Here is a 24,956-nt window from a genome sequence, read left to right on the forward strand (position 1 = left end):
CTGTGTTATTTTCTTTGCGAACTGTGGACCCGTTGTGTAGGAGTTGGGCACTTCGTTACTCACGCCGGTTGTGTTGGCGTCGACCGTTGTCGTACAATAAGGAATAAACACATTTTTTCTTACCTCTGCTCTCTGCGCCTGACTCCTACCACCACTCCTAGCAATCGGTGACAATATCGTATATATGTGTTATTCTATATATAAATATATATACAGTATCTATGTGTTATTATTATTATTGTATATATAAATATATATATAGTATCTATGTGTTGTTATTGTATATATAAATATATATATAGTATCTATGTGTTACTATATATATATATATATTTATATATCGTATATATGTGTTATTCTATATATATATATATACAATAATATCTATGTGTTTTTTTGTATATATAAATATATATATATAGTATTTATGTGTTATTATTGTATATATAAATATATATATAGTATCTATGTGTTATTATTGTATATATATATATATATATATATATATATATATATATAGTATCTATGTGTTATTGTCAGGTAACATTCCCATATTATTGTTGTGAGAACAGTGCTTCTGATACAGTGAGGTAAATGAGGAGGACTAAACAGATTAAGGCTATAATTAGTATAGTGAATATTTTTATTTAATGAAGATTCAAGTATAGAATCAGAATAATATACATGTTTGATAGAATACAAGACAGTTGAACAAAATAGAAAATAAACTTCATCATAAATTCGTATGTACATACACGTCCATCCTTCAAATGAATTGTTGTTATTGTCAACATCCACTTAGGACTGTAGAGATACGTTGTCAAGGAAACACAGGGACCCTATTGGGGTCATGTAAATGATACAGTACTTAATCATTTAGCTTTGATTCTTTAGATAATTTAATGTGAAGCTTAAGTTAATCACCTATAGACTCTCCCTCTTCCCTCACATTGGAAGTAGATACTTCATTTTAACTTAATTTAGCTTTGATTCTTTAAATAATTTAATTGTCTCTTCCCTCACATTGGAAGTAGATACTTAATTTTAACTTAATTTAGCTTTGATTCTTTAAATAATTTAATTGTCTCTTCCCTCACATTGGAAGTGGATTCTTCATTGTAACTCGGCTCACAGTGTAAAGTGTTAACATGATGTAAAATGCAGAAACATCAGCTGGTCAGGAGTTCTTTGATATGGTGTGTGTGATCACTGTAGCTGCTCCAGCAGAGGAGAGCAGTCCTCCAGTCTGTCTAGTCCCTCTACAGCCTCTATCAGACCCTCCACCTTCTCTCTGGGAAGAACCACCCCAGCGTTGCTACGGAACTTCTTCCTCAGGCTCTCATTGGTCAACGGGTTACGCCAGTGACCATAGAAAGTATCACAGCGTCCCTTCAGGACGTCCCCGCCCACCAGCGTCACCTGCACCTCGCCGTACATGCGGTCAAAGTTAGCGGGGTTGTCATGGGGATGCTCGACGTGGACACGCCCCAGCAGGGAGTAGAGGTCGGGGCGCTGCAGTGCTTCCTGGGAGAATGAGTCCACGGTGACCTCTCCGTCCAGCAGGGCAGAGCAGGCGTTGAACTGGAAGGAGTGTCTGGCCTCATGCTCCGACTCCGGGAACGGACGATCAATGTACTTGGAGCGGGGAACCCTGAGCAGGATGTCCTGGACCTGACCTACAACCCCTGACCCTTGACCCCTCCCCCCTGACCCATGCTCCCCCAGCAGCAGTTTGTGTACGGCGGCAGCAGCGTCGGCCACCCAGTGCATCCCCAGGTGGGCCGGGAACCTCTTGAACCCTATATCCTGGTCCTCTAGGAGGAACTGCAACCCCTCTTCCTCTGGGGAGGCCAAAGGTCGTGGGGCGTAGTCCTCATAGAAGGCGCTGAACCCTGCGACCCCGGCAGTGTTATCCAGGACCCTGGGTGAGGCTTCCAGACCTCTAGAGGCCAGTAGAGCCGCCTCAAGCCCCAGCCGCGCCGCGTTGCCGATGTGGAGGGGTTTGGACTGGGTGGCGGCATTAGCCATGGGGGCTCCTGATAGGCTGGCAGCGATGGCCAGGGCGTGGCTACACTGGGAGCGTTCCAGAGAGAGGAGGCGGGCGCAGGCTGCTGCACTACCCAGAGTACCCACAACAGTCGGGGGGTGGAACCTGGAGGGAGAGGGGGGGTGGTGGGAGAGAGAGGTCAGATGTTAAGGAAGAACAACAGTAGGGGGGTGGAACCTGGAAGGAGAGAGGATGGGGGGGGGGTCACATGTTAAGGAAGCACAAGTCTGATGACGAAACTAAAACTAAACGTGTCTGTTTTAGGAGCGGGTAACCTTGAGTAAACCAGCTAACAGCTCAGTCATAATGATGTCACTGCTAGGTCAGTGAGGACAGGTGTCTACAGTGAGGACAGGTGTCTACATTGTGGACAGGTGTCTACAGTGAGGACAGGTGCCTACAGTGAGGACAGGTGTCCACAGTGAGGACAGGTGTATACAGTGAGGACAGGTGTCTTCAGTGAGGACCGGTGTCTACAGTGAGGACAGGTGTCCACAGTGAGGACAGGTGTCTACAGTGAGGACAGGTGTCTATAGTGAGGACAGTTGTCTTTCTACAGGACATAATGCAACAGGACAGGACAGCCATCTGGTTTATACAGCCTGCGTAGGGAGGAGAGCCTGAGAGTCTATTTCAGTGGCCTTGAGGGAAATAACAGATTCCAAATAATGTCAGCGTATTCAGACCGTGGTGACACGGCAGAGAGGGTGGACTGTTGTATAAACACGTGCATGTCTGTAGGAGCATTTAGTGGAATCCACCATCTGCTGCACTCTATTCAACTAAACAAATTACTCTGCCCAGTGTACCTCTTCTAGTACTGCTGGAATAACACTCAAACAGGCCCAATCAGTTCCACTTCACATCCAGTTAAATATGGACTTAGAGGCGACTATCTTCTTAGAGAAACTCTGATGTTACCTTCCTCTGGTCTCTAAAGTGTACACTCCAAGGATCTGAGTGTTACCTTCCTCTGGTCTCTAAAGTGTACACTCCAAGGTTCTGATGTTACTTTCCTCTGGTCTCTAAAGTGTACACTCCTAGGATCTGTTGTTACCTTCCTCTGGTCTCTAAAGTGTACACTCAACAGACAATAGACATCCTGGTTACCTCTTGGGGATGTTGTGGGTTAGTGGCAAGGTTAGGTTTAGGTTAGGGGTCAGGGTCCTCACCTCTGGGGATGTTGTGGGTTAGTGGCAAGGTTAGGTTTAGGTTAGGGGTCAGGGTCCTCACCTCTTGGGGATGTTGTGGGTTAGTGTCAGGGTTAGGTTTAGGTTAGGGGTCAGGGTCCTTACCTCTTGGGGATGTTGTAGGTTAGTGTCAGGGTTAGGTTTAGGGGTCAGGGTCAGAGTCCTTACCTCTTGGGGATGTTGTGAGCCTCGTTGGAGAACCTCATCAGTCGCCCCTGGACCTCTATACCCACATTGAACGCTAGCAGGAAGTCCCGCCCGCTAGGCTTGCTGTTACTGGGCAGCATATCGCTGACCGCCAGCAGGGCAGGAAGGACTGCCCCTGACGGGTGAGTGGCAGGGTGCCAAGTGTCATCAAAGTCCATGGAGTGGGCCTGGAGAACAGACACACAACAGGCACAGTCAGCTTGGACAACAGGCACAGTGAGCCTGGACAACAGACACAGTGATCCTGGACAACAGACACAGTGATCCTGGACAACAGACACAGTGATCCTGGACAACCGACACAGTGAGCCTGGACAACAAACACTGTGCGCCTGGACAACAGACACAGTGATCCTGGACAACAGACACAGTGATCCTGGACACCAGACACATTGATCCCGGACAACAGACACAGTGATCCTGGACAACCGACACAGTGAGCCTGGACAACAAACACTGTGCACCTGGACAACAGACACAGTGATCCTGGACAACAGACACAGTGATCCTGGACAACCGACACAGTAAGCCTGGACAACAGACACTGTGAGCCTGGACAACAGACACAGTGATCCTGGACAACAGACACAGTGATCCTGGACAACAGACACAGTGATCCTGGACAACCGACACAGTAAGCCTGGACAACAGACACTGTGAGCCTGGACAACAGACACAGTGATCCTGGACAACAGACACAGTGATCCTGGACAACAGACACATTGATCCTGGACAACAGACACAGTGAGCTTGGACAACAGACACTGTGAGCCTGGACAACAGACACTGTGAGCCTGGACAACAGACTCTGTGAGCCTGGACAACAGACACAGTGAGCCTGGACAACAGACCCAGAATAAAAACACCTGTTATTAACAGACTCAGTGTTTGATAGTAAATGTGTCATCACTAATCCAAGGAAGACAGCTGGGTAACCACACCAGACAGTAAACAGTAGAGAGTGATCTGGTAATAACTGTCAGAGTGACTGTGTAGTGACTGTACAGACCCAGGAAAATAATGACTGTAGCAGGTCTGTCAGAGTGACTGTGTAGTGACTGTACAGACCCAGGAATATAATAATTGTAGCAGGTCGGTCAGAGTGACTGTGTAGTGACTGTACAGACCCAGGAATATAGTAACTGTAGCAGGTCTGTCAGAGTGACTGTGTAGTGACTGTAGAGACCCAGGAATATAATAACTGTAGCAGGTCTGTCAGAGTGACTGTGTAGTGACTGTAGAGACCCAGGAATATAATAACTGTAGCAGGTCTGTCAGAGTGACTGTGTAGTGACTGTAGAGACCCAGTAATATCTCTTTATGTATTCCACAGAGAGAGGCTCTAAGTTAAGCATGTTATTAGGCACAGAGGGTAGATTGTTTTTACAACAAGGATGTTCCCTCAGTATATACTTCAGACAGTCCACTCTGCTGGACTCCACCCTGCTGACATATCCAGGCTGTTTTGGACATCAGGACTCTAAGCTCTGTTCTAGTGCTGTTTTAGTTCGGACTGAGCTCTGCCAAGGGTGGAGCTAAATGATCTTAGCATGACAAGATGACGATCTGCCCGTCAGCACTCAGTTTTGATATTTTTACCTCTCTGCTGTCTGTGTCTGTCTGTCTCTAACGCTCAGACAGAGCAGGGAAACCCTGGAGAGGTGAGGTGAGCCCAGGGTTTTCATGACTGGCTGCTGTGTGCATTATCACCATCCTCACCGTCTGGCTGAAGTACTGCCATGGCTTTAGAGCACTGTACCCTTATGGTTAATGTTCTACCTGACCTATATCTATATCTAGCAACGCTCACTGAAATGGTTAATGTTCTACCTGACCTATATCTATATCTAGCAACGCTCATTGAAATGTTTAATGTTCTACCTGACCTATATCTATATCTAGCAACGCTCACTGAAATGGTTAATGTTCTACCTGATCTATATCTATATCTAGCAACGCTCATCGAAATGGTTAATGTTCTACCTGACCTATATCTATATCTAGCAACGCTCACTGAAATGGTTAATGTTCTACCTGACCTATATCTATATCTAGATGTTCAACTGGGTTCAAGTCCGGGCTCTTGCTGGGCCACTCAAGGACTTGTCCCAAAGCCACTCCTGTGTTGTCTTGGCTGTGTGATTAGGGTCGTTGTCATGTTGGATGGTGAACCTTCGCCCCAGTCTGAGGTCCTGAGGCCTCTAGAGGAGGTTTTCATCAAGGATCTCTCTGTACTTTGCTACCTTCATCATTGCCTCGATCCTGACTAGTCTCCCAGTCCCTGCCGCTGAAAAACATCCCCACAGCATGATGCTGCCACCACCATGCTTCACCGTTAAGATGGTGCCAGGTTTCCTCCAGACGTGACACTTGACATTCAGGCCAAAGAGTTCAATCTTGGTAAGCAGGCAACATCATATTTTTGATGTGCACAGATAGTCACTCGGTTAACATTCAATGTTCCCGTTAAGTCATACATCATCAGATGGCAGTAGGCTAGATGTGTTCCTACCAACCTAAGGATTCATTTGATACCCCCCATGTAGTGGCACCCCTTCTCAAAAAACGTACACTCGATCCCTCCGACGTCAACAACTACAGACCAGTATCCCTTCTTTCTTTTCTCTCCAAAACTCTTGAGCGTGCCGTCCTTGGCCAGCTCTCTTGCTATCTCTCTCAGAATGACCTTCTTGATCCAAATCAGTCAGGTTTCAAGACTGGTCATTCAACTGAGACTGCTCTTCTCTGTCACGGAGGCTCTCCGCACTGCTAAAGCTAACTCTCTCTCCTCTGCTCTCATCCTTCTAGACCTATCTGCTGCCTTTGATACTGTGAACCATCAGATCCTCCTCTCCACCCTCTCCAAGTTGGGCATCTCCAGCGCGGCTCACTCTTGGTCGCTCCTACCAGGTGGCGTGGCGAGAAACCGTCTCCACACCACGTGCTCTCACCACTGGTGTCCCCCAGGGCTCAGTTCTAGGCCCTCTCCTATTCTCGCGATACACCAAGTCACTTGGCTCTGTCATATCCTCACATGGTATCTCCTATCATTGCTACACAGACGACACACAATTAATCTTCTCCTTTCCCCCTTCTGATAGCCAGGTGGCGAATCGCATCTCTGCATGTCTGGCAGACATATCAGTGTGGATGATGGATCACCACCTCAAGCTGAACCTCGGCAAGACGGAGCTGCTCTTCCTCCCGGGGAAGGACTGCCCGTTCCATGATCTCGCCATCACGGTTGACAACTCCATTATGTCCTCCTCCCAGAGTGCTAAGAGCCTTGGCGTGACCCTGGACAACACCCTGTCGTTCTCCACTAACATCAAGGCGGTGACCCGATCCTGTAGCTTCATGTTCTACAACATTCGCAGAGTACGACCCTGCCTCACACAGGAAGCGGTACAGGTCCTAATCCAGGCACTTGTCATCTCCCGTCTGGATTACTGAAACTCGCTGTTGGCGGGGCTCCCTCTCTGTGCCATTAAACCCCTACAACTCATCCAGAACGCCGCAGCCCGTCTGGTGTTCAACCTTCCCAAGTTCTCTCATGTCACCCCGCTCCTCCGCACACTCCACTGGCTTCCAGTTGAAGCTCGCATCTGCTACAAGACCATGGTGCTTGCCTACGGAGCTGTGAGGGGAACGGCACCTCCGTACCTTCAGGCTCTGATCAGTCCCTACACCCAAAGAAGGGCACTGCGTTCATCCACCTCTGGCCTGCTCGCCTCCCTACCTCTGCGGAAGCACAGTTCCCGCTCAGCCCAGTCAAAACTGTTCGCTGCTCTGGCACCCCAATGGTGGAACAAGCTCCCTCACGACGCCAGGACAGCGGAGTCAATCACCACCTTCCGGAGACACCTGAAACCCCACCTCTTAAAGGAATAACTGGGATAGGATTAAGTAATCCTTCTACCCTCCCCCCCAAAAAATATATAGATGTACTATTGTATTGGATATCATAAGGTGAATGCACCAATTTGTAAGTCGCTCTGGATAAGAGCGTCTGTTAAATGACGTAAATGTAAATGTAAATGTAGCTACAGCTCAATCACAGACCAAATGGAAGCTTACCTTGGAAGATGTTTGCTGTTTGGTGAAAACTTGTAAAATAAACATTTTCACTCTCAGGGCTGGTGATCAATAACGGAAGGTCACAGGCAGACAAATAAGATATCCTCATGATCTGTGGAGTCCCGGCTTTCGGTGTGAATCAACGTATTATGTGTTTATTTCGTTTATGCTTCACAACGCCAACCGAAATGTAGGTAGCAGCCATCTTGAAATGAGGTCATCGGCTCGTTCTGTTCTTATAAATTCGTATGGCCATATATGATAGTAAATCATACCAAATATTTGACGGCACTGATCAGTAGCCAAGATACTCAGCTTTCTGCAGACACCCTGCGTTTGCAGAGAGTGGCTACCGTTCTCATACCAGACTGAATTTCATTTAAAAAATCAAATACAGTCTCCAAATTTGGGGACTTTACATTTAAGAGGTTTTAAGTGACATGTGGATTTTGCACCCCTCAAACACAGGAAATAGTTGGCTGAAAATGGCAGATCCTCCGGTGGGCGAGGCATGCTAGTATATCTACTCAACATGTGTCTGGGCAGATCTAGTGTAAATATATCTACTCAACATGTGTCTGTGCAGATCTAGTGTAAATATCTCTACTCAACATGTGTCTGTGCAGATCTAGTGTAAATATCTCTACTCAACGTGTGTCTGTGCAGATCTAGTGTAAATATATCTACTCACGGCCACTCCGTTGACGAAGGCAGCCAGGGTTGGGGAGAGTCTGGTTCCTCTGCGTCCGTAGACACTGCTGATGACATCAGGACCGTACATGTGCTGCAAAGACAGAGAATAAACAGTAGGGGGCGTTAGAGAGACAGACAGACAGACAGGCAGGCAGACAGACAGAGGATAAACAGTAGGGGGCAGACAGACAGACAGACAGACAGACAGACAGACAGACAGACAGACAGACAGACAGACAGACAGACAGACAGACAGACAGACAGACAGTAGGGGGGCGTTAGAGAGACAGACAGAGAGGCAGGCATACAGACTGACAGACTGACAGACAGACAGGCAGGCAGACATGTAGATAGAATGAGGACAGACAGACAGACAGACAGACAGACAGACAGACAGACAGACAGACAGACAGACAGACAGACAGACAGACAGACAGACAGAGAGGTAGGTAGACAGAGGATAGACAGAGAGACAGACAGACAGAGAGACAGGCAGACAGACAGACAGGAGGACAGGAGGAATGGAGGAATGGAGGACGCTCTGTAAAGATTGGTCACATCTCTCACAGTCCCCATGGTCACTGAGTTCCTGTGTAGCTGTATTTATTTATATGCACTGTGATAATATGGACACAGTGTTGTTTGACAGAGGAGTGTGTGTGTGAATTCTAACCAATGGACAATAAAGTTGTCTTTTGTTCTCTCACCTGACAGTGTTGCAGGGCCAGCTGGAAGACATGTGTGGTGCTGCCCAGTAGTCCCACTCCGATGGAGTCTAGGACCATCCTCTTACTGCGGTGGAGCAGGGTGGGGGTCAGCTGGTGGGGCTGGACACCCTGGATGAACCTGCCAAAACTGGCCGTCACACTGTCCTCTGGGGCTGGATGCTCTACCACTGGAGGGGTGAAGGAGAGGAGGAGGAGAGGAGGAGGAGGAGAGGGAGAGAGGAAGAGAGGAGGAGAGGAGGAGTTGAGGAGGTGGAGGACAGGAGAGGAGGAGATGAGGAGAGGAGTTGTGGAGAGGAGCAGTGGAGGGGTTGAAGAGGAGAGGGGAGAAGGAGGGAGACAAGGAAAGAAGTCAGGAATGTTTTAAACCTCCCCAGTATGTTCTAAGCTCAGTTTACTGATGTGTGAACTGAGACAAGAGATGGAGGAGAGGTTGGTATAGAACCAACACAGACAGCCTGTATCTAGGAAGGTCTATATAGCCTAGTTCTATGTTAGTATAGATCAGACCAACACAGACAGCCTGTATCTAGGAAGGTCTATATAGCCTAGTTCTATGTTAGTATAGATCAGACCAACACACACAGCCTGTATCTAGGAAGGTCTATATAGCCTAGTTCTATGTTAGTATAGATCAGACCAACACAGACAGCCTGTATCTAGGAAGGTCTATATAGCCTAGTTCTATGTTAGTATAGATCAGACCAACACACACAGCCTGTATCTAGGAAGGTCTATATAGCCTAGTTCTATGTTAGTATAGATCAGACCAACACAGCCTCTATATATTGAACACATTAGACCAATATGTACTTCTGTCAGAGCTCAGCTTCCTCATATCCCAATGGGTGAGTTTGTCTATGAGGCTGAAATTGTAAAGGACAGTCCTAACAGGATGAGATCAAGCTGAGCTGTTACTCCATGTGAGGGTAAGAGAGAGAGAGAGAGAGAGAGAGAGAGAGAGAGAGAGAGAGAGAGAGAGAGAGAGAGAGAGAGAGAGAGAGAGAGAGAGAGAGAGAGAGAGAGAGAGAGAGAGAGAGAGAGAGAGAGAGAGAGAGAGAGAGAGAGAGAGAGAGAAAAAAAGAGAAAGAGAGAGAAAGGAGGGATCAAGCTGAGCTGTTACTGACCATCCAGGGCTGACTTGTGGAGTCGTCTCAGTGTAACAGACACAGGTCTGAAGGATCTCTGAGAAACACATTTAGAGACATATATGCATAGTCACTTTAACCATATTGACATGTACATACTACCTCAATCAGCCCGACTTACCGGTGTCTGTATATAGCCACGCTTCTCTTATTTTCAAATGTCTTTTTACTGTTGTTTTATTTCTTTACTTACCTACACACACACACACACACACATACTTTTTGCACTATTGGTTAGAGCCTGTAAGTAAGCATTTCACTGTAAGGTGAAATATAAATACACCTGTTGTATTCGGCGCACGTGACAAATAAACTTTGATTTGATTTGATTTGAAGTTCAACATGGTAGCAGCACAACATGGTAGAAGAACAACATGGTAGAAGAACAACATGGTAGAAACACAACATGGTAGCAGGACAACATGGTAGTAGTGCAACATGGTAGCAGCACAACATGGTAGAAATGCAACATGGTAGAAGAGCAACATGGTAGCAGAGCAATATGGTAGAAGAGAAAACATGGTAGCAGAGCAACATGGTAGCAGAACAACATGGTAGCAGAGCAACATGGTAGAAGCACAACATGGTAGCAGAACAACATGGTAGCAGAGCAACATTGTAGAAGCACAACATGGAAGCAGAGCAACATGGTAGCAGCACAACATGGTAGCAGAACAACATGGTAGAAACACAACATGGTAGAAGAACAACATGGTAGCAGGGCAACATGGTAGGAGGACAACATGGTAGAAACACAACATGGTAGCAGAGCAACATGGTAGCATAGCAACATGGTAGAAGAGCAATATGGTAGCAGCACAACATGGTAGCATAACAACATGGTAGAAGAGCAACATGGTAGCAGAACAACATGGTTGAAGAGCAACATGGTAGAAACACAACATGGTAGCAGAGCAACATGGTAGAAACATAACATGGTAGGAGAGCAACATGGTAGAAGAACAACATGGTAGAAGAACAACATGGTAGAAGAACAACATGGTAGAAACATAACATGGTAGAAACATAACATGGTAGCAGAGCAACATGGTAACAGCACAACATGGTAGCAGAGCAACATGGTAGGAGCACAACATGGTAGAAACACAACATGGTAGAAACACAACATGGTAGTAGAGCTACATGGTAGAAACACAACATGGTAGAAGCACAACATGGTAGAAGAACAACATGGAAGCAGAGCAACATGGTAGTAGAACAACATGGTAGCACAGCAACATGGTAGAAGAGCAACATGGTAGAAACACAACATGGTAACAACACAACATGGTAGAAGAGCAAAATGTTAGCAGAGCAACATGGTAGCAACACAACATGGTAGAAACTCAACATGGTAGCAACACAACATTCGTAGCAGAGCAACATGGTAGAAACACAACATGGTAGAAACACAACATGGTAGGAGAGCAACATGCCACTGACAGGTTTCTTGGGCTCAACCTCTACTAATGTACTGACAGGTTTCTAGGTCTCTAATCTCTAACCTCTACTAATATACTGACAGGTTTCTAGGACTCTAACCTCTAACCTCTACTAATATACTGACAGGTTTCTAGGTCTCTAACCTCTGACCTCTACTAATATACTGACAGGTTTCTAGGTCTCTAACACAATGAGGCAGTTGAACAGAAAAAGGCATTTCAAACTAAATAATTTAATATAAGTCCCATATACTGTAGGTTATGCCTGGTGACCATATTGACCACATGACTGAGCCTTACCTGTACTTTGGAGAGCATGTCTGTGTGTTTGTCTGTCTGTCTTCACTCTCTCTGTGGTTCAACTCTTCCTTGGATGTTTGACTGTCCTCTGCTTGGTCGTTTTTGTCTCTTCTCTCTGTTTCTCCTCCTACTCTCTCTTCTTTGTTGACTTGGGATCGATGGATGGGTGGATGATGTAGCGTAGGTAGAGAGGATGCAAGTTGTCTCTGAGGTGAGGTCTGCCTGTCTTATATACTGCAGAATGGACAAAAGGTCTGAACTGATACACAACAGGGAGAGGGGCTGGAACTTCCAAAACACCACCTCTACTCCAATCACAAGCTGAGATTTTTCATCATCATCATCATCATCATAATCAGAAGGAGGTCATTGACGTCTTAGGTAAGGTATGATGTCACCACTCAAGGGTGGGGCCAGGGGAACTCCAGAAACTCCTCCCACCCTGAAGACAGGATATTTCTGGTGATAAACATCAACATTCCTCCAGAGCATCAGATTAACAGCCTTTCTCTCCATCCCAGCATCACCTGTTCTCTCTCTCCGTCCCATCATCACCTGTTCTCTCTCTCCGTCCCAGCGTCACCTGTTATCTCTCTCCGTCCCAGCATCACCTGTTCTCTCCAGCATCACCTCTTCTCTCCAGCATCACCTCCATCTTGTCCACCACCAGGTAAAAACTCTCTGTCTGTCTTGTAACTGAATACTCTGTCCATCTCTTCCATGTGTAAATGCACTGTATAGGCTAGTTTCAGATAAAACAATATATTATATTAAAACATTCATGGCACGATTAGTAATAACATGTATTTGATGTAAATATTGACCATATCATGAAAACAGAGAATGTTAAAAACAGCTTTTAGCACTGTAGAGAGAGAGAGAGAGAGAGAGAGAGAGAGAGAGAGAGAGAGAGAGAGAGAGAGAGAGAGAGAGAGAGAGAGAGAGAGAGAGAGAGAGAGAGAGAGAGAGAGAGAGAGAGAGAGAGAGAGAGAGGTCTGATATGAATTAGTAGAATCCCTCTCTACTAGTTACTAAACTAAAACCAGTCCTCTAACAACATAATACTATACTTGCTGATACATAACAGATATACTGTAGATATATATATATATACAGATATACTGTAGATATAGATACAGACACCCTGATCAGATGTACTGTAGATATAGATGCCAGTCTAACAGATATACTGTATGTCAGTCTAACAGATATAGTGTATTCATTCATAAATGTTTTCTCATAACAAGTGTAGTTTGCTGGGTTCCATCTAGAGGGAGCTGTGAACTTTCTGTTCACAGACAAATAACATGAAGTATTGAGATAAATCTGACCTGCTCCGTATCCAGGAAGCCTGTCAGACTAGAACTGCTGAGCTAGGATCAGTTAGCATGAAGAATCTCTGTCTGTCTGTCTGTCTGTCTGTCTCTGTCTGTCTGTCTGTCTGTCTGTCTGTCTGTCTGTCTGTCTGTCTGTCTGTCTGTCTGTCTGTCTGTCTGTCTGTCTGTCTGTCTGTCTGTCTGTCTGTCTGTCTGTCTGTCTGTCTGTCTGTCTGTCTGTCTGTCTGTCTGTCTGTCTGTCTGTCTGTCTGTCTGTCTGTCTGTCTGAGTAAGGAGGATCTGACTGTGTCATCTATCCAGTCATATATCTTCTGGTTTATTGTCCAAACCACATTTATACTTTATTTCCATTCTACAGGATAAAGAAAAGAGCAAATATTAGGTTTAAGTGTATAGCTAGAGGAAGGCTTAGGTAGTCCCAGCCCTGGGTTGGAGGAGCAGGTTGACAGACAGACCAGCCAACTACACCAGCTAGGTTGCATCCTAAATTCCCACCTACTCCCTATATACGTTAGTGCACTACTTTTGACCAGGTTCTCCATAGGAAAGAGGGAGCCAAGGAGGGCTCAGCCTAGAACCTTGTGGTTAAACATTTGACCTAAGGCTGGAATAAAAGCCTACTGAATAACTTCTATTTTTATCATTCAGCCGTCTCTCTCTCTCTTTCTTTATTTTACAGTTGTCGCTCTCATGTTTACATGATATTATGCTCTTCTCTGTTCTTTTACAGCTGTAGCTAAACCACTGACGCCATGGCAACCTTGGATGGTTTTCCCGCCAGTTTCTATGGGGAGCCGGGGGTGTTGGGTATGTTGGCCAATGGGATCAGTGCGTTCCTGGTTCTACTGCAGAACTTCAACACAGCTAGAACCGGAGTATCTGCCGAGGGGTGGAGAACATTCTGGCAGGTACGCTAATCAATCAATCAATCAATCCATCCACCCATCATGATCACTTTCACAATGACTAACCCTACTCTATTCCCTGTTCTTGCTGTGTTGTGTTTCAGGTGGTTGTTCAACATCACTAACTGTGTTGTGTTTTCAGGTGTTCATCTCATCCTGATAGGTGGAGTGTGTCAGCTGATTGCCGGCCTGCTGTCGTTCCGTAAATACGACCACCTGAGTGGCACCGCCTTCATTGGCTATGCAGCTCTCTGGGGCAGCTATGGTGCCACACGCATCTTCCTGGGTGCGTCCCAACCAATCAGAACTAACCTGACCCTGTCACATGACCTGATGAGTAACATGACCCCGCCTACTGCCCTCACGACCAACCTATCCCTGTCGGCTGAACTCTGGAACAGCACCTCGCAGAGCCATGATTGGCTGTCTCTCCTGACCATCCCCCAGTCCGCCATCGCAGGATTGGTCCCCTACATCCTTCTATCCTTCCTATTGGCCTTCTGCTCTGCCACGGTAAACGTCATCATGCCCTTCGTGTTCAGTGCCATCACGCTGACCCTGCTGTTTGAGGCTGTGGTGGTGGGCGTGTCCTCGGCCTGGCCACTGGTCGTCTCTGGCATTCTAGAACTCCTCATTCTCCTTTTTGCCGTGTACGGCAGCGCCGCCCTGTTGGTGAAAGGTCTGGTGCAGCGCTATGTCCTCAAGGGGTTCGGCACGCCCCTGTTCAACGTGCTCCTGCTGGGGACCAACAGCCCTGCGGCCAGTGCCCAGAACCTGGGACAGGAGAAGAAGAAGAACACCAAGTATGCTGAACCCCAGGCGCTCTTCTTCTTCTGTGACACGGTATCTCCCTTCATCATGTTGTTCTACAGCTTTGGATACGTCACGTCCTTCTCCCTGGGTGCTGTGTGGGTCTCCATCGTCTCTGCTGCTCAACTCCTCTCTAGCTACTACGCTCACCTGCGGCAAGATGGCTACCTGGTCACCAAGGCCGGCCTGCATGCAACCTACTGGCTTACCAAGGCGTGGGAGGAGTTTGTGTTGTCGGCTGTGATCGTGTCGGAGCCGGAGGGAGAGGTGGCTACTGGGAGACAGGCGATGGTTGGTGATTGGTTCTTTGTGGCGGTGGCGCTCCTCCTCCTAGTGGTCAGTCTGAGTAATGACGCCCTGGAGGTTACCCATAATGCTCTGTTCCTGCTGCTGTCCGTCTGTACGGTCCCCCAGATCCCCCTCCAGGGGTACTATGTGTTCTTTGGGGTATCCTGTTCCCTGTTCGCCACCGCTTCGATCTACGGGACATTTTGCCGCCTCATCAACACCATCGCTGAGAAGAGTCTGATCCCGGTGGGTCCTCAGCCCATCTCCTCCGACCGTCTTTGCTCCATCCTGTCCTGTTGTTGCTCTCCGGGGAAAATCCAGGGGGCGCTGCCTTCATCATCATCATCATCAGCATCATCCCCGACCAATCAGATCCCTGACGCTCTGTTCTACCTGACTAACGGCGTGGCCGCTCTCTCGGCGCTCCACACGGCCTCATCCAGTCAGAGCGTGACCTTCCTGCGGCTGAGTGTTCCCTGGGTTCTGGTATCTGGAGCGGTGGTACAGGGGTTCGTCAGCAGGCTGCAGGTCAGAGGAGGACAGCGGTTTGGCTCCGTCATCCCATCCTTCTACCTGTCTGTCTGGGCCACCTGGACATGGTACCGCTTCACAGGTATGTGGATGACTTTAAGCTAACCCTAACCAATCCTAACTGGAGTTACGTTTTTGCATTAGGAAAACCCCCATAAAAATTCAGAATCCAGCCACCCGATCCATAGCATGTTCTCTCTACTAGCGCACGGCAAGCGGTACCGATGCACCAAGTCTGGAACCAACAGGACCCTGAACAGCTTCTACCTCTTCTACCCTGTGTATATAGCCATGTTATTACCTGGTACCCTGTATATATAGCCATGTTATTACCTGGTACCCTGTGTATATAGCCATGCTATTACCTGGTACCCTGTATATATAGCCATGTTATTACCTGGTACCCTGTATATATAGCCATGTTATTACCTGGTACCCTGTATATATAGCCATGTTATTACCTGGTACCCTGTATATATAGCCATGTTATTACCTGGTACCCTGTATATATAGCCATGTTATACTGGTACCCTGTATATATAGCCATGTTATTACCTGGTACCCTGTATATATAGCCATGTCATTACCTGGTACCCTTATATATAGCCATGTTATTACCTGGTACCCTGTATATATAGCCATGTTATTACCTGGTACCCTGTATATATAGCCATGTTATTACCTGGTACCCTGTATATATAGCCATGTTATTACCTGGTACCCTGTATATATAGCCATGTCATTACCTGGTACCCTGTATATATAGCCATGTTATTACCTGGTACCCTGTATATATAGCCATGTTATTATCTGGTACCCTGTTGTTGTTGTTGTTGTTGTTGATGTTGATGTTGTTGTTGATGTTGTTGTTGATGTTGTTGTTGTTGTTGTTGTTGATGTTGTTGTTGATGTTGTTGTTGTTGATGTTGATGTTGTTGATGTTGTTGTTGTTAGTGTTGTTGTTGTTGTTGTTGATGTTGTTACTGTTTATGTTGATGTTGTTGTTGATGTTTTTGTTGTTGATGATGTTGCTGTTGATGTTGTTGTTAATGTTGTTGCTGTTGATGTTGTTGTTGATGTTGTTGCTGTTGCTGTTGTTGCTGTTGTTGTTGATGTTGTTGTTGTTGTTGTTGATGTTGTTGCTGTTGTTGTTGCTGTTGATGTGGTTGTTATTAATGCTGTTGTTGTTATTGATGTTGTTGTTGTTGTTGTTGTTGCTGTTGATGTGGTTGTTATTAATGTTGTTGTTCATGTTGTTGTTGCTGTCTCCATGCTCTGTTGCCTGTTTCAGTAAAACATCTCTGTGTTCTTTCTCAGGCCCCTTGCTGCAGATCTCTCCAGTAGGATCCTATGGGTTTACAGCTGGAGCCATCGCTTTCCTGGTCATCAACGCTTTCCTCATGCTCATTGGTCAGTCTTTACATGACATCACCTCTATCTACCTCTTCTCCTGCTGCAACACAGAGGGAGAGAAGAACTGACGGTAGTGGTTGTTTCCCTAATGGCATCCTATTCCCTATACAGCCCCATGGGCCCTAGTCAAAAGTAGTGCACTATATAGAGAATAGGGCCCTGGTCAAAAGTAGTGCGCTATATAGGGAATAGGGTGCAATTTGGGATGCATCCAGTATCTCATCCTGTGTTCCCTCTCCATGGTAACCTGGTCCTAACCCTCTCCATGGTAACCTGGTCCTAACCCTCTCCATGGTAACCTGGTCCTAACCCTCTCCATGGTAACCTGGTCCTAACCCTCTCCATGTCCCCTCCAGCTGCGTATGGTAACCTGGTCCTCTTGTCTCTGACCGTGGTCATGGAGGCTGTCCTGGTGTGTTTCCTCCTGTCCACCTTGCAACAGCTCCCCTACCAGCTGGAGAGTAAGTAACCTGCTTTTCACCTCCCTACACTGACAAGACTCATATTCTACATAAACGGCTCAGGAGGCTACTGAGGGGAGAACGGCTCATAATAATGTCCGGAACGGAGCAAATGGAATGGCATCAAACACCTGGAAACTATGTGTTTGATGTATTTGCTTCCATTCCACTGATTCCGCTCCAGTCAATAGAACAAGCCCTTTCTCCCCAATGAAGGTTCCAGCAACCTCTTGTGATATACAGTAAGGCTGAATCCCAAAACCAACACTTGGCCATCTGCCCTTTATCGAGTGATCAAAGTGGTTGAAGTGTTGGGTTTGTGATTCAGCCAGTGTTATGTGGTATCCATCGTGACCGTATATCAATACGATTGCTGCTCAAACAATACTTGTATAATGTACACATTATTTTGTTATCTAGATGTCAGCTGTGTTACTGTTCTAACACATTTCTGCCGTTGTTCTTGTAGTTGCCATGCTAGCTGTGTTCTCTGTCATCTGTCTATATGGAACCCTGGCATCACTGGTCAACTGTACCTTCCGTCAGAGTGTGATGCCCATGGGGCCTCCGCTGGTTAAGGTGAGAACAAGGCACTATTCCATTCTATTGCATTCCACTGGATGAGCTGACAAGTAGAATGGAGTGGGTTCATGTGTTTCATTCCATTTCATTCTACTTTTCTCCAATCCAGGTCATTCCTTTCTATTGTGTTCCATATCGTGTCTCTCACCCTGTGTTGTTGTGTCTCAGGATGTGAATCAGCAGCAGAAGTCCTCCCCTGCCCTTCCCTGTCCCGTGGCAGACTCCAGACTGACCAGCGGTCTCCTGAAGATCTCCAGACTGCTGGACGACGGGGGGGTCTGTGGAATCCCCACCGATACGGTCTACGCCCTGGCCGCATCCTGCAAGAACCCTCAGGCCATCGAGAACATCTACAACATCAAGGACCGCCCAGCAGAGAAGCCTATCTGTATCTGTATCTCCAGTGTGGAGCAGCTGGTAGCAGCCAAGCCCCCATTCAGCTCTCTACTCTGGGAGTTCATGAGGAACGTCTACCCTGGAGGGATCAGCTGCATCGTCAGCAAGGGAGACTGGCTACTCAGACTGGGTAAGGGGTGAGGAGGAGGGGAGGGGAGGAGGGGGAGGAGGGGGTTAGGGTTAGTCTGGAGAGATCAGCTGCATCGTCAGCAAGGGAGACTGGCTCCTCAGACTAGGGGGGGGTTAGGGATACTCTCAGAAATGGTTTGATAACAGCATGCCTAACTTCCACTTATTGAAACAACATATTATTTGGTTTCTTTATTCTATATTGTGAGCGATCATTCGATTGATGTTCTAATTGTTTACCTATGTTGTCCAGGTGTGGGTCCGGCCTACGACCGCGTGGGAACCAATGACAGCATCATGATCCGAGTCCCTGACCACACCGTTACCGGACACCTGTGTGACATCACCGGACCGCTTGCCATCACCTCAGCCAATCCCAGTGGAGAACCCGACAGCACGCACCACAACATGGTCATCAGGTAACGGCCTATCATATCACTCACCTGTACCCACCTGTACTCACCTGTACCCACCTGTACTCACCTGTACTCACCAGTACACACCTGTACCCACTTGTACTCACCTGTACTCACCTGTACCCACCTGTACCCACCTGTACCCACCTGTACTCACCTGTACTCACCTGTACCCACCTGTACCCACCTATACTCACCTGTACTCACCAGTACCCACCTGTACTCACCTGTACTCACCAGTACCCACCTGTACCCACCTGTACTCACCAGTACCCACCTGTACCCACCTGTACACACCTGTACTCACCTGTACCCACCTGTACCCACCTGTACTCACCTATGCCCACCTGAACTCGCCTGTACTCGCCTGTAATCGCCTGTACCCACCTGTACCCACCTGTACTCACCTGTACCCACCTGTACCCACCTGTACCCACCTGACCTCACCTGTACTCACCTGTACTCACCTGTACTTTAAGCACTTAAGCATGTTGATGTGCTTTGCTGCCTTCATCAGATAGTTTGAACAGCTATGCGTCCTTCATCAGATAGTTTGAACAGCTATGCTTCCTTCATCAGATAGTTTGAACAGCTATGCTGCCTTCTTCAGATAGTTTGAACAGCTATGCTGCCTTCATCAGATAGTTTGAACAGCTATGCTGCCTTCATCAGATAGTTTGAACAGCTATGCTGCCTTCATCAGATAGTTTGAACAGCTATGCTGCCTTCATCAGATAGTTTGAACAGCTATGCTGCCTTCATCAGATAGTTTGAACAGCTATGCTGCCTTCATCACATAGTTTGAACAGCTATGCTGCCTTCATCAGATAGTTTGAACAGCTATGCTGCCTTCACCAGATAGTTTGAACAGCTATGCTGCCTTCATCAGATAGTTTGATCAGCTATACTGCCTTCATCAGATAGTTTGAACAGCTATGCTCCCTTCATCAGATAGTTTGAACAGCTATGCTCCCGTCATCAGATAGTTTGAACAGCTATGCTCCCTTCATGCTGATTGTGATACTGAAAGTGATGTCAGTATTGAAGTATTTTTCTATCCTGGATTGCTGGTTGTATTGTAAACTGGTCTGATCTTTCCTGTCAGACTGGTTTTATATCAGTCAGCCTGCTGTGTAAATATCCAGTTCTACTAACGCATCTGTGTTAGTCTGTCCTCTGCCTTGTGTCCTGCTGGCTGTAGGGTCATGATGATTAGATTCCAGTGATGGTAGGTGCCGTTTAACATTAGTGAGGACAATTATTTTTCTAAGAGCTTGGCCTTAATTCTATTACAGCCTATTGAATGACTGGAATTCATTATTCCATTCACCCAGTTCAATGTAACAGTGATAGGTTTAGGCTAATACGTGATAGTCTAATTTTCCATCTACTCATCATGAGGTTGCTACAACCTAGCCTACGAATGAACGTTTACAACGTAGGTGCACAGGTCGTGTAATCAAGGTGACAGACAGTGACACATTCAATACCGACTTTCACACTCTTGCCTGCATCTAGCTGATCGAGGGTGGAATCACTCGTCCAAATCAAATCAAATGTTATTTGTCACATGCGCCAAATACAACAGGTGTAGACCTTACGGTGAAATGCTTACTTACAAGCCCTAAACTAACAATGCAGTTTTAAGAACAAGGAGTGTTAAGTAAAAAAATAAATAAGTAAAAAATAAAAGTAATAAATAATCAAAGACTAGCAGTAAAATAACAATAGCGAGGCTTTATACAGGGGGTACCAGTACAGAGTCAATGTGGAGGCTATATACAGGGGGGTACCGGTACAGAGTCAATGTGGAGGCTATATACAGGGGGTACCAGTACAGAGTCAATGTGGAGGCTATATACAGGGGGCACCGGTACAGAGTCAATGTGGAGGCTATATACAGGGGGTACCGGTACAGAGTCAATGTGGAGGCTATATACAGGGGGTACTGGTACAGAGTCAATGTGGAGGCTATATACAGGGGTTACCGGTACAGAGTCAATGTGGAGGCTATTTACAGGGGGTACCAGTACAGAGTCAATGTGGAGGCTATATACAGGGAGTACCGGTACAGAGTCAATGTGGAGGCTATATACAGGGGGTACTGGTACAGAGTCAATGTGGAGGCTATATACAGGGGGTACTGGTACAGAGTCAATGTGGAGGCTATATACAGGGGGTTACCGGTACAGAGTCAATGTGGAGGCTATATACAGGGGTTACCGGTACAGAGTCAATGTGGAGGCTATATACAGGGGGTACCGGTACAGAGTCAATGTGGAGGCTATATACAGGGGGTACCGGTACAGAGTCAATGTGGAGGCTATATACAGGGGTTACTGGTACAGAGTCAATGTGGAGGCTATATACAGGGGTTACCGGTACAGAGTCAATGTGGAGGCTATATACAGGGGGTACCGGTACAGAGTCAATGTGGAGGCTATATACAGGTGGAACTGGTACAGAGTCAATGTGGAGTCTATATACAGGGGGTACCGGTACAGAGTCAATGTGGAGGCTATATACAGGGGGTACCAGTACAGAGTCAATGTGCGGGGGCACTGGTTAATTGAGGTAACATGTACATGTAGGTAGAGTTAAAGTGATTATGCATAGATAATAAACAGAGAGTAGCAGCAGGCTATAAGGGCAGAGGGCAATGCAAATAGTCTGGGTAGCCATTTGATTAGCTGTTCAGGAGTCTTATGGCTTGGGGGTAGAAGCTGTAAAGAGGTCTTTTGGACATAGACTTGGGGCTCCGGTACTGCTTCCGTGTGGTAGCAGAGAGAACAGTCTATGACCGGGGTGGCTGGAGTCTTTTAAACTCTCGGAAAATTCATGTATGTTTATCCCTGTTTTGTTCCATTTACTTCCTTTTATTAAGAAACATTTTTACAGAATCGGCGGAATTAATACAGCCCCGATCAACACCACAGTTCACTTTCATAGCAGTCACGTTCAAACAGCAGGATCTCGTTGCTCGTTGTACAATTCCTTCTCGTATCTACTCACTATTCTGTGACCAGGTGAAAAAACCTCTCCAAGTCAAACCTTCATACCATAACCGCTAACCTAGTCGGCTGGGCCAGTCTAAACCTATCCTGAACCTGAACCTGAACTTAACCTAACCTGAACCTGAACCTACTCTGACACTATCTGTCTCGATGTGTATCCTAGTCGGTTGGGCCAGTCTAAACCTAACCTGAACCTGAACCTAACCTGAACCTGAACCTGTACCTGAACCTGAACCTAAACCTGAACCTACTCTGACACTGTCTGTCTCTATGTGTATCCTAGTCGGCTGGGCTAGTCTAAACCTAACCTGAACCTAAACCTGAACCTGAACCTACTCTGACACTGTCTGTCTCTATGTGTATCCTAGTCGGCTGGGCTAGTCTAAACCTAACCTAAACCTGAACCTGAACCTACTCTGACACTATTTGTCTCTATGTGTATCCTAGTCGGCTGGGCCAGTCTAAACCTAACCTGAAGCTGAACCTGAACCTGAACCTGAACCTAAACCTGAACCTACTCTGACACTGTCTGTCTCTATGTGTATCCTAGTCGGCTGGGCCATAAGATCCAGGGGGTTCTGTGTGATGGGGATTCCAACGAGGTCGTAGCCTCAACGGTGGTGAACTGCCTCAAGATAGATGAAGGTATGATGTTACAGAACAGAAGCACACTACAATAACTAATTACTAACAACTTAGGTTGTGTTGTCCTGTCTAGGGATGGAACATTCTGGAAACTTTCCCCAAATTCCCAGGCTTTCCAGAAATCCAGGTTGAAAGATTCCTGGATGTCAAAGAATACTCTGACCAGGATTTCTGGAAAACCTGGGAAAGTTACCGGGACATTACAACCCTAGTCCCACCCTATGATTCACTGTGTATCAATGATCACTCAGTCAATATTGTGTTTCCTCCTCCTCCTCCAGGTACGATTAGTATTGTGAGGGAAGGCTGCGTCCCGGCGGTGAAGGTCCGACAGATCTTTGAGAGGGTGAAGACCAGTATGTTGTGAGGAGGACCCCTCCCTCCATCATGCACATATAAAATGCAAATATATGTAAATATGTGCATTTTAGATTAGATTTTAGGAACATGTATGTTTTGTTTTGTTCTGTATGATTTGATTATGTAAAATGAAGTGGTAACAGAAATTATACTCTAATGATATAGTACTCTAAATGAGGTATTTATGAAGGATGATGTAGTACTCCAAATGAGGGATTTATGAAGGATGATGTAGTACTCAAAATGAGGGATTTATGAAGGATGATGTAGTACTCAAAATGAGGGATTTATGAAGGATGATGTAGTACTCTAAATGAGGGATTTATGAAGGATGATGTAGTACTCTAAATGAGGGATTTATGAAGGATGATGTAGTACTCTAAATGAGGGATTTATGAAGGATGATGTAGTATTCTAAATGAGGGATTTATGAAGGATGATGTAGTATTCTAAATGAGGGATTTATGAAGGATGATGTATGTGAATGTACAATGCTGCTGGGTATAAATAAATAATACATTATTTTGAAGTACTGTATAACTGGGAATTTATATATTGTTTAATATGGGAGCTTGACAACGGCCAAATGCATACATGCAAAATTGAAAAGTATTATTTGCTTTGGCAATTTACTGTAATAGATCCATGTATAAAGTGAAGTTATACTTTAAGAATAAAACTCAAATTAAATATACTATTTCTCTACTTTTGTTCTGCTCTGAAATCAATATTTCAGATCATCAAATCAAATGTTATTTTCCACATGTACCAAATACAACAGGTGTAGACTTTACTGTGAAATGCTTATTTACGAGCCCTTAACCAACAGTGCAGTTACAAAGTAAGAGAAATATTTGCTAAATTACAAAGGAAATAGTAAGGCAATGAAAACAATAACGAGGCTACAAGGAGTACCAGTACCTAGTCAGTATGCAGGGGTACCAGGTAGTAACATGGCTATATACAGGGAGTACCAGTACCTAGTCAGTATGCAGGGGTACCAGGTAGTAACATGGCTATATACAAGGAGTACCAGGTAGTAACATGGCTATACAGGGAGTACCAGGTAGTAACATAGTCAGTGTGTGGGTAGAGTCCAGTCAGTGTGTGGGTAGAGTCTAGTCTAGTCAGTGTGTGTAGAGTCTAGTCAGTGTGTGGGAAGAGTCCACTCAGTGTGAGTAGAGTCCAGTCAGTGTGTGGGTAGAGTCCAGTCAGTGTGGGTAGAATCCAGTGAGTGTGTGTGTACAGTCCAGTCAGTGTGTGGGTAGAGTCTTGTCAGTGTGTGGGTAGAGTCTAGTCAGTGTGGGTAGAGTCTAGTCACTGTGTGGGGAGAGTCCAGTCAGTGTGTGGGGAGAGTCCAGTAAGTGTGTGGGTAGAATCCAGTCAGTGTTTGGGTAGAGTCTGGTCAGTGTGTGGGTAGAGTCCAGTCAGTGTGTGGTTAGAGTCCAGTCAGTGTGTGGGTAGAGTCCAGTCAGTGTGTGGCTAGAGTCCAGTCAGTGTGTGGGTAGAGTCCAGTCAGTTTGGGTAGAGTCTAGTCAGTGTGGGTAGAGTCTAGTCAGTGTGGGTAGAGTCTAGTCAGTGTAGGTAGAGTCTAGTCAGTGTGTGGGTAGAGTCCAGTCAGTGTGTGGGTAGAGTCTAGTCAGTGTGGGTAGAGTCCAGTCAGTGTGGGTAGAGTTCTGTCAGTGTGTGGGAAGAGTCCAGTGAGTGTGTGGGTAGAGTCCAGTCAGTGTGTTGGTAGAGTCCAGTCAGTGTGTGGGTAGAGTCCAGTCAATGTGAGGGTAGAGTCCAGTCAGTGGGTGGGTAGAGTCTAGTCAGTGTGTGGGTAGAGTCCATTCAGTGT

At 46.2% G+C, this 24,956-nt stretch overlaps 2 protein-coding genes across 2 annotated transcripts; one reads left to right on the forward strand and one right to left on the reverse strand.

The window, feature by feature from the left end:
* Window positions 1-620: 620 nt before the first annotated feature.
* Window positions 621-12,071, reverse strand: irg1l (immunoresponsive gene 1, like). The gene is made up of 6 exons (XM_014183066.2): window positions 11,830-12,071; window positions 10,067-10,124; window positions 8,922-9,109; window positions 8,213-8,305; window positions 3,406-3,611; window positions 621-2,152 (listed from the first exon to the last, which is right to left on the reverse strand). The coding sequence occupies exons 1-6, from the start codon at window positions 11,845-11,847 to the stop codon at window positions 1,207-1,209; spliced, it is 1,509 nt and encodes a 502-aa protein (XP_014038541.1). The 5' UTR covers window positions 11,848-12,071; the 3' UTR covers window positions 621-1,206.
* A 241-nt stretch (window positions 12,072-12,312) lies between these two features.
* Window positions 12,313-23,810, forward strand: LOC106591805 (uncharacterized). Its single transcript, XM_014183067.2, has 10 exons — window positions 12,313-12,499; window positions 13,897-14,074; window positions 14,214-15,782; window positions 17,018-17,110; window positions 17,470-17,574; window positions 18,044-18,153; window positions 18,325-18,682; window positions 18,935-19,100; window positions 22,662-22,756; window positions 23,038-23,810. Exons 3-10 carry the CDS (start codon window positions 14,405-14,407, stop codon window positions 23,121-23,123), a joined length of 2,391 nt encoding a protein of 796 aa, XP_014038542.2. The 5' UTR covers window positions 12,313-12,499; window positions 13,897-14,074; window positions 14,214-14,404; the 3' UTR covers window positions 23,124-23,810.
* The last annotated feature ends 1,146 nt before the right edge of the window (window positions 23,811-24,956 follow it).

The sequence above is a fragment of the Salmo salar genome, chromosome ssa09, assembly GCF_905237065.1.
Source record: "Salmo salar chromosome ssa09, Ssal_v3.1, whole genome shotgun sequence".
In the NCBI taxonomy this organism is placed as follows: domain Eukaryota; kingdom Metazoa; phylum Chordata; class Actinopteri; order Salmoniformes; family Salmonidae; genus Salmo; species Salmo salar.